We start from the raw sequence: 14,451 nt of genomic DNA on the forward strand, positions 1-14,451 counted from the left end.
TTCAATAAATTTCCAATTTCTTTGAAATCATTTAGGAAAAGGCTAGGAAAGCAACAGATAGGGAATCTGCCACCTGGGCGACTGCCCTAAATGCAGATCAGTATTGATTGTATTGTATTGTATTGTATTGTAATAAGTGTACAGTGAAGTAGTTATTTCAGCTAAGAGGGTGTTTAGCTTTTACAAGTACTGATGGAATATCTAGGTAAATTTTAACGTAGTTTCATTCATAAATTTTAAGTACTTTGCATATTATTTAGTTTTTTATTAAATCTTTGCATGTCGTATAATTTAGACTGCCCGAGAATGTGTAATCTTGACCGTTGAAACAATTATAATAAATTACGTTTCTTCATAGTTTTACTGGTGATTCTAAAAGAATTTGTTTTCTAATTTGAGGCTGGCCCTGGTGTAGGGGTAGTGTGCCTACCTCTAATCCGGAGGCCCCGCGTTCGATTCCTGGCCAGGATCTGAGGGCTGGTTCGAGGTCCACTCAGCCTACATGATTGCAACAGAGGAGCTATGTGATGGAAAAATGGTAGCCCCAGTCTAGAAAGCCAAGAGTAACGGCTGAGAGGATTTGTCGTGCTGACCACACCACACCTCTTAATTTGCAGGCCTTTGGAACGAGCAGCGGTCAAGAAACTGTTCACTACAGACACAAAAATATCAAAAACAGGTTTTATTGTGACAAGTATTATGATGACGATTGGATTCAGTGCAATAGTTGCAAAAATTGGGCTCATGAAAACTGCACCAAAATTTATGAAGAATTGTTTTGTCATTGTCGTTCATGCCAAAAGTGATGAGCGCAATTCATAGTGCCAAATTTTATTCCTCAGGATTTCATAATAAAAATATTAAATAACTTATAATTGTTTATATTTACCACTCCAAATTACATGATCACCTGGTCAAAGTTACATGCCATCGGTTCAAATGACACAACAACAAAATTTAGAATAAATATTACTTTTAAACAAATCCTAAAGATAATATTACCATTTATTTTCACCTAATCATTTGATACATTGTACTAATTATCATGTATAAAATTTGAGACATTTTCATTATGATCAACAGAGTAATGGATGTTTATATTTAAGTGGTCCAAATTACACAGATTTCCCCTACAAACTAATACATGTAAACATTACACACTGTTCCACAACTGTCACACAATTATACTCGCACACTAACACAGCCACACTGTTTACAACTTGTGCACAACAGTCTCACAATTCTGTATGTGGTACACTGTCATAATGACCACTAGCACTCGTTAAGTGGTCGTATACTCATAACTGTCTTCGTTCACTGTCTCTTACGAATCTTGGTCGAACCCTTCTACACTGCACCAGAGACATAAAGTTCACTTCAGAGCAGCTGGACATGACAACGACAGATGAAACGATTGAATGATGGAACGCTCACTTTAAGGCACTAACTGCACTCACTCGACTGTCGCACTCAACTGATGCTGTCCCTGACTGACTCACACTTGCTGTCAGAATACACAGAATTAGCACTGGCAGCACTCAGGCAACAGCATCCACTGACTGACCTAAACTGACGCCTTGAGATCAACAGGCCTGCCTGAAAAAGAAATCATATGGTAACAGAATTATACCTAAAAAAGAAGCAAAATAATTAAAATACAATAAGTGTGGAATGTTGTTCAGAAATTAAGTAGTGAGAATATGGTTATATTTCTTTTAAAATGTGTGTGGTCATTGAGGTTGGCTTGGTTAGCTTCTTTTGCAATGTAAATATCAACACATTCTTGTAACATTTCAATGATTTGCATTTACTTTCATTGTGTACAAATTCTGGATCTGTGTAAATATCTGTGAAGTGTTGCGAGTTGTCATATATGTTCACCGAACACTGAGTGGCTATTATATACAACTGCATTGTGTTCTTTGTACCTGGTGTGGAAATTACGTTACGTCTAGCTGATGTACGTAACATTACAATTTGGTTCTTCGCATTTGAGTATCATGGTAGAAAACAACCACCTTCCCAACACAGTAGACCTGCTATTAAAAAACCCAGAAAGACATACATAAACCCCTAAATGAAAACGGTAAATACGTGGTTCTAAATTTCTTGAATAAATATAAGTACAAAACAGCTAATGTGTTCAAAAAGGAAGGATTTAAAATAAATTCAGAACAAACAACACATTACAAACACAAATTAATAAATGTAATCTGGATAAAAAAAGACCATTTTTCTACATCAGGAATTTATGAACTTGAATACAAAGAACCAAACTGTAAAGACATGTACATCGGCCAGACAAAACGTTAATTTCCACATCCAATACAAAGAACACAAAAACAAAGTAGATATAAGACACCCAGCATTCAGAAATCACATATCCACAACTCTTGCCACTTCACAGACATCATCAAAATTCTAAAAATTTTACACATCAAAAATAAAAGCAAGTCACTGAATGTTAAAATAGTATAAAAATTAACATCGCAAAAAAATCTAATGATAACATACAAATGTAAAAACTTTACCCTATTCACACTGCTTAATTTATAATAATTAATAATAATAATAATAATAATAATAATGTGTTTGTGTCCCACTAACACTTTTTTTTTTTACGGTTTTCAAAGACGCTGAGGTGCCGGAATCTTGTCCTGCATGAGTTCCTTTACATGCCAGTAAATCTACAGATGCATATGAGTACCATCCGACTGAGCCAGGGTTAAACCTGCCAACTTGGACTTAATTTCTGAACTACAGTCCACACACATTCTATTTTAATTAAGTTGTTTCTTTTTCAGGTATAATTCTGTAATCATATGTTTCCTTTGTCAGGCATTTTATAAATTTATTTATTTAAAATTAGTTTTGGCAGACTGAAGAACCTGACAGTTATAAATTAGCTGAGCCAAAACTGAAAAGAGATGGCTCCAGATATCACAAAAGACTTTTATGAAGCACTGAGTCACATTGTAGTGAGGGTCAACAGCAGGGATAGGATAGTATTAATGGGTAATTTCAATGCAAGAATTTGAAATAGAACTGAAGGATATGAAAAGGTGATGGCTAAATGTAGGAAAGATATGGAAGCTAATAAGAATGGGAAGCGTTTACTGGACTTCTGTGCTATTATGCAATTAGCAGTTATGAATACGTTCTTCAAGCATACGGCTATTCACTGCTACATATGGGAGGTTAGGGGCACCAGATCCATAATGGACTATAACATAACCGACTTTGAATTCTGGAAGTTTGTTAGGAATGTGTGGGTAATCCAGGGAGTTTTTGATGATACAGACCACTATCTCAGCTGTAGTGAACCAAGTATATCTATGCCTACGACAGAGAAAGTAAAATCTGTCTGCAGACAAATAAGAGAAGAGAATCTTCAGGATGAGGAAATTAGTCAGAAGTACATGAACATGATAGTGAAAAGTTCCAAGCATTAAACAGTTAGAAGGTTCAGGATGTAGAAAGAGAATTGGTAGCATACAGAGATGCTGTAGTAGAAACACAAAGGGAATGCCTGGAAACAACTGTGTGTAAAGATGGGAAAAGCTAACATCCTGGTGGAATGATGAAATGAGGGCACCTTGTAAACATTAAAAGAAGGAGTATCAGAAATGGATCCAAACAAGAACTGATGCAGACAGAGAATTGTATATGCAGATGAAAGACACAGAGAGAAACAAATAATTGTTGAATCCAAGAAGTCATTTGAAGAGTTCAGTAATAACCTAGCAAGGCTAGGTGAAGGTGAAACAGGAACCTTTCTGGACAGTACTAAAGAAACTAAGAAAGGGAGGGAGAAATAAAATGAATAGTGTTTTGGGTAAATCAGATGTAGTAGATCCCAGGAAATCACCAGACAGGTGTCCGACTCGTTGGCTGAATGGTCAGCGTACTGGCCTTCGGTTCAGAGGGTCCCGGGTTCGATTCCTGGCCGGGCCGGGGATTTTAACCTTCATTGGTTAATTCCAATGGCCTGGGGGCTGAGTGTTTGTGCTGTCCCAAACATCCCTGCAACTCACACACCACACACAACACTATCTTCCAACACAATAACACGCAGTTACCTACACATGGCAGATGCCGCCCACCCTCATTGGAGGGTCTGCCTTACAAGGGCTGCACTCGGCTAGAAATAGCCACACGAAATTATTATTATACCAGACAGGTGGAAGGAATATTTTGAAAATATTCTCAACATAAAAGGAAATCTTTCTGGTGACATCGCGAACGACTGAGTTCATGGGGAGGAAGACAATGATGTTGGTGAAATTACACTTGAAAAAGTGGAAAGGATGGTAAATAACCTCTACTGTCATAAAGCAGCAGGAATAGATGAAACTAGACCAAAAATTGTAAAAAATACAGGGGGCAGGGAAAAATGACTTCACAGAGTAATAAGATTAGCATGGAATGTTAGTAAGGTACTTCGTGATTGGGCAAAAGCAGTACAGTAATTGTAATTATCCATGAGCAGAGGAACAGGTAGAACTGCCAACAACTATCAAGGTATTTATTTGATCAGTATACCAGGCAAGGTGTTCTCTGGCATTTCAAAAGGGAAGGTGCGATCAATGTTTGAGAGCAAGTTAGATGAAAACCAGTGTTGTTTCAGATCACAGAGGGGCTGTCAGGATCATATTTACAGTATGCACCAAGTAAATGCAAAATGCATTTTTGCACATGGAAAGGATCTGGGTCCTGTTTCATAAAACTAACTAATAATATTACCTAATAATATTAGAACTCATAAACATAATTATTAGTTCACCATATTCTGTTTCATAAAGATTTACACACGACTAATAAAATATCTTCACTAATAATATTAGTTCACTAATCAGCTGATATAAAATGGAGGTTAGAATCGGTCTGCTGCATATGTTCTTGGTTTGAGTTTATTCCTAGCAGTAGGCTAATGCTTGACTACAACCAACTATTAATCCACATGTTCAAGATGCTCGCTTGATATTTTCGTTGTTGTGACTGATACATAATGAGAATGGATAAAAAAAAAGTAAAAATAATGTGAGAGAGAAAGTTCCTTTGCGGAAAGTCATTGAGTTAAAGCGTCAACTATTCGCTGCCTTTTGCACACTATAACCCTCCTTTGACTTCCCCTGACTTTCCAGGTTGCTAGGAACCCTGAACATATATTAGTGTGGAAATTTATCTCTTACGGAATGAAAGTGATAATGTCTTATAAACTTAGAACATAAAACAGAAGTTCATAAAATACTCACTGTTCAAGCTTTTGAAATTCAAACAAAGCTCTTAAAGCCTGCATCATATGGATTTTATTCATGACTGAATGATAGTTTCCTACTGTCTCCAAAATCATCGTTGTATTTTTAGCAGACTTTATATTATGAAGTATCAAATCCTGGTCTCCTGCAGTCTGAGGAAGCAGTAGAGCATCTAAAACCAAGAGAACTTATTTTCATTAAAAATGCACGAAAGTTCTTCAAATAAGAGGATTAATACACAAATACCAGCATAAGAAAGTGACCCATATGGATAATGTGGATGCTGACAACTATATTACAAAAAGAAAAGAAGAAAACATTATTTTCTCTAAAATGGATGAAATATTGACTTATTCTACAGCCCTTTCTTACACTTTTAAGAAGGAATATACTCTGAAAAAAATGTATTTCTACTTTCTATCACTGACAACACTATCATTAGATGATCATTTTGCAATCCACCTACTTACTAATAAGCAGACAAGTTGTAGAACTCCTGAGCAATAATGAGGTTGCAAGACATTTTGAAGAATATAATGTGTACTAGAGGACACTGCATTTATGCCAATCTAAATCCGTAACAGCCTGGGACTACTACTTCTTAAACCTACACATCATATGTAAAACAGTGTCTGAAAAGGAGTATAGGAAGAAATAACTCAGAACAGCAAAGCTCAATTCATGGGCTATTTTCAATTATTTTCATTAGTTGTTTAACATTGCATTTAGCCTATATAGGTAGATTTTCAATTAAGGAGAACTCCAAACATTGTCAAGTATGAAAATGAGAAATCACAATTAACTAACTTATATCTTCAAATGTAAGCTTACCACTACAAATCCTGTACTGCATGGACTTGCTCAACTGCCCTCACTATGTACACTCTCAAAAAAATTCATACCTAAGAGCTGAATAATCCCTTCTTCATCCATAAAGGCTGTAATAGTTATTTATGATGAAGATCATTATATAGAACTTAAGTCACTAACTCATTGCTCTACAAATACTACTTGCTCTGATTGTAGTGGCTAGCTATTAAGGGAGAATGGAGCATCAGACAGCTTTCATACATGGAGTGCCAATACTTGCAGTAACTGCAGGGAGAGAATGCTACCATACAAATTTCTTTGCACATATTATTCTTGTTGTTTTGGTTGTTATTACTGTTATTACTGGGGCCCAGATTGTTAAGTTTTTAAAAACAACTTTTTAGTTTTTTAATACCTCAAAATAGTTTTTTTAGTTTTTATCCTCCTGGAATAGTTTTGTAATCATTTCAATCATTACTTAAGTTATACTATTCATTCAAACTTTTTTGTACTTTATTCTAACCTTCATGGCTCTCTAGTATAAAGAATAATTATGCGTAAATACAATAAATGGTTCACGTAGGTTGTCACATTCAATGCATCAAGATGCAAACATTTTCAGAAGCACAGAACACAGTTTTCACATGCTGTTACCTTCTACAACTAAATACATTTCCAGATTTTGCAGAATAAAACTTTTTCTGTTATCTCTCAAATTTTCTTATAGTAGAAAAATGTACGCTCCACACAAGAAGTCATTGGAGCAAATTTCATTGAAGCAATAGCTCTCGGTCCCCATGGTACCTCATCAGCAACTTAGTGAATAGGCTGCACCCACTGGTCCTGGGATTTCCTTCTTCGAAATGGAGCCCACAACTTCTACTGCATCTTTTAATGGCAACAATGCCGACTCAACATGCACAATAGCTGCAGGAAGATCAGCGAAGTGTGCCTTAATGAAAGCAAGTGAAACAGCGTTCTTGTTGGTGAGAGCTATTTTAGCCTTCGCTATGCAGAGTGCCTCATCGACATCACAAGAATTTATAACATTTTTAATGTCTTCAAAGTGATTGGCATAGTATACGGCTGCATTGAGCCATGTCCCCTGGGTGATGATGGGTTTGGGAGGAAGAGGAGTTTGAAGCAACATTTCCTTGAATGTGAGAATGCGGCTCGGAGCTTTAAGAAACACCTTTTTCACGGAAGAAACAATACTGAAAAATTATTTCTAACCTCTTCAGCCAATCTGTGCAAGCCATGGGCTATGCAAATTACATGCAGCAGGTTAGGGTAGAAACTCTTCAATGCTTCAACAGCTTTGATCATATATGCCGCACTGTCACTCAAAAGAAGTAAAAACTTCTCATCCTGTTTTTCTCTTGGCCAAAGAATGCGAAGAGCATCCTGGACTGTGCAAGCTCTAGTGCTATGGTTCATTTTTCCCAGCATCTTTCACAGTACAACATGACGTTTACCAGGCTCTGTGGCATCTAATTTACCTACCACAACGTTTGCGATATAACAACCATAACTATCTGGGGTCTCGTCCATGGAAAGCCAGATGTAGCGATCACCTATGTCACCTCATGTCCTCGATAGTTTTCTCTTAAGTTTTTCCAAATAGCTTTTTCTCAATGTGGATTTATCTGGTATCTTACGGCAACTGATGTCCTCAAGAAATTTCTTCAATACAGGATCATGTAGTGCATTCCACAGCACGTTTGCTGAGACCAGCACTTCACATAAACGGATATTAAAATTACCCAAATTTAAAAATAAAAATATATTGATATTTTAATGTTATTAATATTATCCACAGTTGAAGTGCCAGGAAAACTGGAAATTAGTGGCTGGTGCGATGGAAAATTTCTCCTTTTTTTGATAGCAATGTTGCTGATATGTCCTGTAGATTCCTTGTGCTGCATAAAATGTGATTTTTGGTCACATGCCACCTGGAAAAATACTTAAATGAAATAATTATAGTTTATTGTAGACACAACTTTTCATTTTGTGTGTACTCCGTAGGTGTGCATTGCAGCATTCATCTTAAGAGCTTTTAACCATAATATTTATGTTAACTCATTTATAATTTTCTATAAAACTTGCTTTTCGTTATAGTAATGGAGACTGTTTTTTATTAGAGGTAGCCTATGTTAAATAATTCCTTACCTGCTTTTGGCAGACTTGAAAAAATAAAATTTTGCCATCTGTAGTGAAGTCCGGATCCTTACCAATCCACTGGCAAATCAAGGCCATGGCCTTAATTAAGGTACAGCCCCAGCATTTGCCTGATGTGAAAATGGGAAACCACAGAAAACCATCTTCAGGGCTGCCAACAGTGGGGTTTGAACTAGTAAAAATTGAATGTTTCTAATTTGAAACAGACCAAAATAATTTTTTGACTCTAAGCTGACACAGATGTCCAGGTATAAGGTCCCACTATGATGTACCAATGGCTGACCTGCCATAGTTTATGCGATAATTTATAACTTTCACTTCAGCCATCATACAGAATTTGCACACATTCATTAAACATACTATCAAACATTGATTTAATTTTCAGAACCCAATAAACAAAATATAATACCTCATCTACTTGCACTAACTTACTTATTTTTTTAGAAGGAAGCCATTCTTTCCAGTGTCAACTTAGTAAAATGTAACAAAAAACTTTCCAGTATGTCAAACACACAATAATTTCAATATAAATTATAACACTATAAACATACCTGTAAAAAAATACACATTATTGTATATTTTTTACAGGTATATTTATAGTGTTGTAATTTATATGGAAATTATTATGTGTTTGACAGAGTGGAAAGTTTTTTGTTACATCTAACTTCCTTATGAAATATGCTAAGGTTCCCTCCAAACTTTGTTTGCTGATGCTCCCCTTCATACAAAGCTTTGCAGATCTATTTTTTTTTTGCTAGGGGCTTTACGTCGCTTTGAAGATCTAGATCACAACTTTAATTACTTTCAACTCATCTTTTCTTTCAAAGTGAAACATTTAAACTACAAAGTGATACAAAAATAAATTAAGCATGAGTGGAGATAATCTCACTCCTCTACATCTTAAGTGCAGTTGTCAGCTACAGGTACAGGTCAGGTATAGTTGCATCTACCTTAGTCTCCATTTATACTTACATGCCACTCGCTTAAAGCCAGGCATGTGGGGTTCGCCCTTGGAAAGGACCCTTTTATAGTTTTGTATCAGTCGAGCAGGTACAATGGCAGAGTTTACAACTAATGTATTCGCAGCTGCATACCTCTGTGAAACAATGTTGAGAAAAAAGAGGAAAAAGCGTTTCAGTGTTCATCCTCTGAACATTCAAAGATATATATGATACGAACTTTCGAAACCCTCTACACTGACTTACGAGAAGACGAAATAAAGTTTTTAATTATTTTAGGATGAGCCCAAAATCATTTGATGAATTATTTTGGAAAAATAGAATGTCATTTCCACATAACAAGAAACCACTTCATGCCCATTCGTCCAAGGGAGCGGCTCTGTGTAACTCTGAGGTATGTATATTTTTCTTTCAGCATACACAGCAGAACTAAATTCTACAATCTACAGATTTATTACATACAAAGAACATTATATAAAATACCATATAAACAATTAAATATAAATTATTTCTAACATTATGTTTGTAACTTTGGCTTTGAGTAAAGTTCATTGTCCTTTGTCAATTCATGTATATCGCTGACTAGTCACATCACATTTAAAACTATTCGGTACTTGCCGATTCCTAAGAATATGTAGATTTTTTTTTTTTGCTAGGGGCTTTACGTCGCACCGACACAGATAGGTCTTATGGCGACGATGGGATAGGAAAGGCCTAGGAGTTGGAAGGAAGCGGCCGTGGCCTTAATTAAGGTACTGCCCCAGCATTTGCCTGGTGTGAAAATGGGAAACCACGGAAAACCATTTTCAGGGCTGCCGATAGTGGGATTCGAACCTACTATCTCCCGGATGCAAGCTCACAGCCGAGCGCCTCTACGCGCACGGCCAACTCGCCCGGTAATATGTAGATTCATCTAGGCAAACAGATGATGACCGGTGTTGATGTAGATGATTATAGTAAATTTGGGATTGACCTGGATCAGACAAAGATGTAGAAGGTTGGTTTGGGAGGACATAACTCAACTGGGACTGACCTGAATCGGTTTGGTTTCGAGAGTGTGCATTATATGAATCTTTCTTCATACGTAGGGATGATAACTCTGCAGATTTACTCCCACGCCTTATGCCGAAGATCTCAGTTTTAGTAGTCTTCGTTACCCAGATCCCATAATACCGATCTACACTGCAATTCACTAATGAGCACTTCCGTATCTAACCCAGCATCCATTGTCCTGGTTAGCACTCGACTAGACCACAAACTATACTGAACCGCCCGGCATGACGCATCAACTACAAACATTCCCATAAGGCTTTGGTCCCTCCCGCGTGGTGTGACGTCATGTATGGCGGCCACCTGTACATCCCAACCCGCCTCAGTCACATGCCTGGCGGGAGGAAGGGACCGTGAGATGCAAGCAGGTAAGTATAAAATGGTCCCATTTAAACAATGTCAATTCACATGCTTGTCATGTGGCGTGTAGCATGTAACTGTAAAAGGAGCCTCAGTGTAGTGCATAATGAGCACAATTACAGGAAATGTGTTAAAAATAGCTATAATGATCAAGCAGGCAATTTAAAGTTCTGACAAATTTATTCTAATTGCTTTCCTTGTACTTCAAACAATATTGGGAAATATTATTGTAACATTACTTCATTTTGACGGTTGTTCATTGTATGTATGATACCGACAGAAAAAGTGAGACTGTGAGGTGTGCTTTGATATTAAGAGAACAGTATTCTGTAACTGAGGTAGTTCTGATTCTAATTGTGCTACTGGTTTGTCTTCCAAGTGGTCATGTATTTGGATCAACTGCTGCCTCAGGAATTATAAATTTACTCATTCGGGACAAATATTTCAGATTCCCTATGGGAATGAACATCTATATCGCCTCAAGTGATGTCGCGGAAAACTACTGTTCCATACTAGAACTATTTCTTCAATTCTTATTGGTCTAATTAATGTATTAGGCCTACAATCTTTAAACAGTCCTCCAATAGGCAAGCAGGGGCAGAACACTAATAAACTTGCCATCCACCTTCCTAAGCCTGTGTTTATTCGTGGACAATTGTAGGCTTCATTCAGTCATGTCAGGAATTAACAAGATTTGTAAGTTATCATTCAAAATACAAGCAGAACAGGCCAAGAAGGTAAGAGATAAATTTTAAAAAAATTCTTTACAGACAAATATTATTGTAAAATTGCTCTCCTCAGATCAGAACATTTTAAACAACCCTTGGACCTATGGGAGTAATGGGGTCCCACTTTCATTAAACAGGTGAGGGATTTCTTGGAAACAACTTGATGAATGAAATGGAATTCGATGAGGAGAGAGGCGTATGGATGAAAGAAAGTAGAACTGGCTGAGTAAGCAAAGAGAATGCATCTGGATTGGTTGGGGTTAATGATATTTGTGTAAGGGGAAACAACGAGAAAGAGAGGAGACTATAAAGTATCCTAGGCCTATTCTTAACAGCTGTTAAAAAGGGAAGGGCGGTGTCAAGAACGACTGTTCATCAGGTATACTACTTCACACAACATAGTTTCTGTCAGGCACGTAAATGGCTGAATGATGTAGGTAGATTTAGCTGTAGCCATTCCATAAGCATGGGTGTGACATTTAGAAAATTAAGCTATACATTCCATTTGTAATTCCGTGAAACTTTTAGTGATACTTCATTTTACGCAGGTGAGGAGTAAGGCGGGAGCTTCCCCGGTTCCGGTAATACTGCCAACTGAATGAAAATTAAATCTGAATTGAATCGATAGTATGATCGATCGATATGAATTTTCTAAACAGTCGTTTCTGTGTAGGAGTTCTAGGCTGTTCCAGTGATGTACCTTGATTTTCCTCACTCATGTTCAAGCTTAACGTATATTTCGACTTTGCTGTGAAAATAACAACAGTATTTAAAGTGTTGCAATTATATTGCCAGATGTCTCATAGCAATGCATAATGGTTTCATATTTTTTGTGTCAGAGGTTGCCAATACGATTCTCGAAGATAACTGAGGTTTACCGATTCAGCATTAGGGAGCCAAAGTATCGCTAAAAGTTTTGCGTACTGTAGATAGTTCCTTTCTTTTATGCAATGGGACTATGATGGTCACTTTCTATTCTTCCAGAATCCTCTCATTTCTCCAAACATCTTCAAAGATTAACTGTAACTTAGCTCTTGAATGATTTTCAGTTGAGACCATTTTAGAAGTTCAGCTGTTATAGGGTCCTCTCCACTAGCTTTATTGCTTTTTAGGCTGTGAGGAGTGATGGGTCAAAGGCAGCCAAGCTCTGTGTGCCCTTTCACCGACCAACGAGAGAAACTCACTGTACTATTAAATTATCATTATTATCATTCTATCAGGCTACATATTTTCTGTTTTGCTTCTATGTAACAAGTGAATTTATACAGTTTAATTTGATCACCTGTCCTAGAATTTGGGATTTCATAATGTGCTGAATGAAAGGAAAGAAAACAACGATACACATAGCCTATTTCCTCATTAATCCCTGGAATCCATTAACTAAATAAAATAATGACTGACAATGCTGCTTGACAACAAAAGGGGATGATGATGATGTTGATGAAGAGAAAATGCCATTATAGACAGTGAAATAGGACACAATTAACCCTCAACCACAGACATGCATAATGAGAGCTGTCAACACAGACAAGTGGATGTATATTAAATACAATGAGCAGTGCCCTTTTACATTCCAATGCCCAATTAATAAAAAGAAAGATGCAATATATTACAACCTTTCATTTACAATAACAAACTTGTATCTTCGTGCGAAGTGGCACTTGAAAATGCGTAAGTAAGCTGAACATATAACTATACTGCACAACTCGTTTCCCACCCACCCGAAACCTTGTTACATTCGTAAGGTAGCAAGAATGGGTCAATTTCCACATCCGAAAGAGAGATAGTGACCGATATAATGTCTATGCCAAGTTCTAACCCAACTTTCTCAATTGAAACTGCTAATTATTACAGTTGCAACAGGTAGCCTAATTCACATATTAAAACTAAATAAATAACAGGCAAGTTCCATAAAGGAGTTTGTTCCATTGATGATCAATGATACAGCAATTCTCTAATCTCAATAACACTGGCTACAGAAATTTGAGATTTATGAAGAATTCTTACACTAACTTAGAGGGCTTAGTTATAATACAAAAGTATTAAAATTCTCATATAGCCTAGTGATGAAAATTCAAATTAGTTTGATAAAAATTTACCCTGGAAATATCTAGCTTTCACACGGTTGACTTAGGCATTGGGAAACCTCCAAATACTCTCTTTTAGTGGATTCATAATCCTGTCAATGGGCCCCTTTAAGCAGGTTTTAATCCTGCTGAACTGATTAATGTGTCTGTCACACTTTCAATCCTAACATCTTAAGACTAACTACAATTAACAGACCTACCATAATCCCTGACCAAAATTTAAAGCCTTTTCAGTTAACCCAAATGCATCTTCTATAGGTATACCTTGAAAGCACAATACTTTGTAGTGAATGACCGTAAATATGCACTCTTACCTTTAGCAGGAACAGTACTTGTTTGCATAAACTGGAAGCGTCTTGTAATGTCTGGAACAAGGCATATACGTTGCCGACTACCTAATAATTTAATAGCTGACCGACAAAACGGCAAAACCATCTTGGAGTCGGTAGTCACGCAATATCACCATAAACTAATTATGAAAAATGCTCTTTAACCGACGATTCCTAACTGTCATTTACCAATTAACTTGGCTTTCACACAACAATTCCTATATACGAACTTGTATACATAAATATCGGCATCTACGACCCATACCGGCCAATAAATCAACAAACATTTTCAAATATAATAATTGAGGTTAGAGTACACACCACTGCAATATAAGAAACAAAACATACTTTGTGGAGGAAAACAAAGGAACAACGTAACGTTGCCGCCACTGCCTGCTCGATCTGCATCCGGTAGGCAGTGGTTGCCACCATTACAGAAGAAAGGCATGTCCAAGGCTCAGGCGCACCAACACCACAGTCGAATCAAGATCTTGATGTTTATGGGCTCCTACATTTCGCGCAGTAATAAACTCTTGGGTTATATGAATAACACATGAATTATACATCCTAAAGTCTTCTCTACACTCGTTGATCGTGTTGGTCACTCTTCTTCTTCTTCTTCTTGGTTAGTTTTTGGACATAGTCGTAAGACGCTACGTCCAGTCACTGGTTTGCGGGATAAGTAATGTCTG

The 14,451-nt window shown here is 36.9% G+C and overlaps 1 protein-coding gene across 1 annotated transcript in view; it reads right to left on the reverse strand.

The window, feature by feature from the left end:
• The window catches only part of LOC136862912 (FAST kinase domain-containing protein 2, mitochondrial), a 116,813-nt gene extending 102,698 nt beyond the window's left edge, over positions 1-14,115 (reverse strand). Inside the window, exons 1-2 of the mRNA XM_067139193.2 lie at positions 13,745-14,115; positions 5,256-5,430 (exon numbers count right to left, since the gene is read on the reverse strand). Of these exons, the coding sequence (XP_066995294.2) occupies positions 5,256-5,430; positions 13,745-13,865 (296 nt within the window). The 5' untranslated portion in view covers positions 13,866-14,115. The remainder of the gene's footprint in view (positions 1-5,255; positions 5,431-13,744) is intronic.
• Between the last annotated feature and the right edge of the window lie 336 nt (positions 14,116-14,451).

The sequence above is a fragment of the Anabrus simplex genome, chromosome 2, assembly GCF_040414725.1.
Source record: "Anabrus simplex isolate iqAnaSimp1 chromosome 2, ASM4041472v1, whole genome shotgun sequence".
In the NCBI taxonomy this organism is placed as follows: domain Eukaryota; kingdom Metazoa; phylum Arthropoda; class Insecta; order Orthoptera; family Tettigoniidae; genus Anabrus; species Anabrus simplex.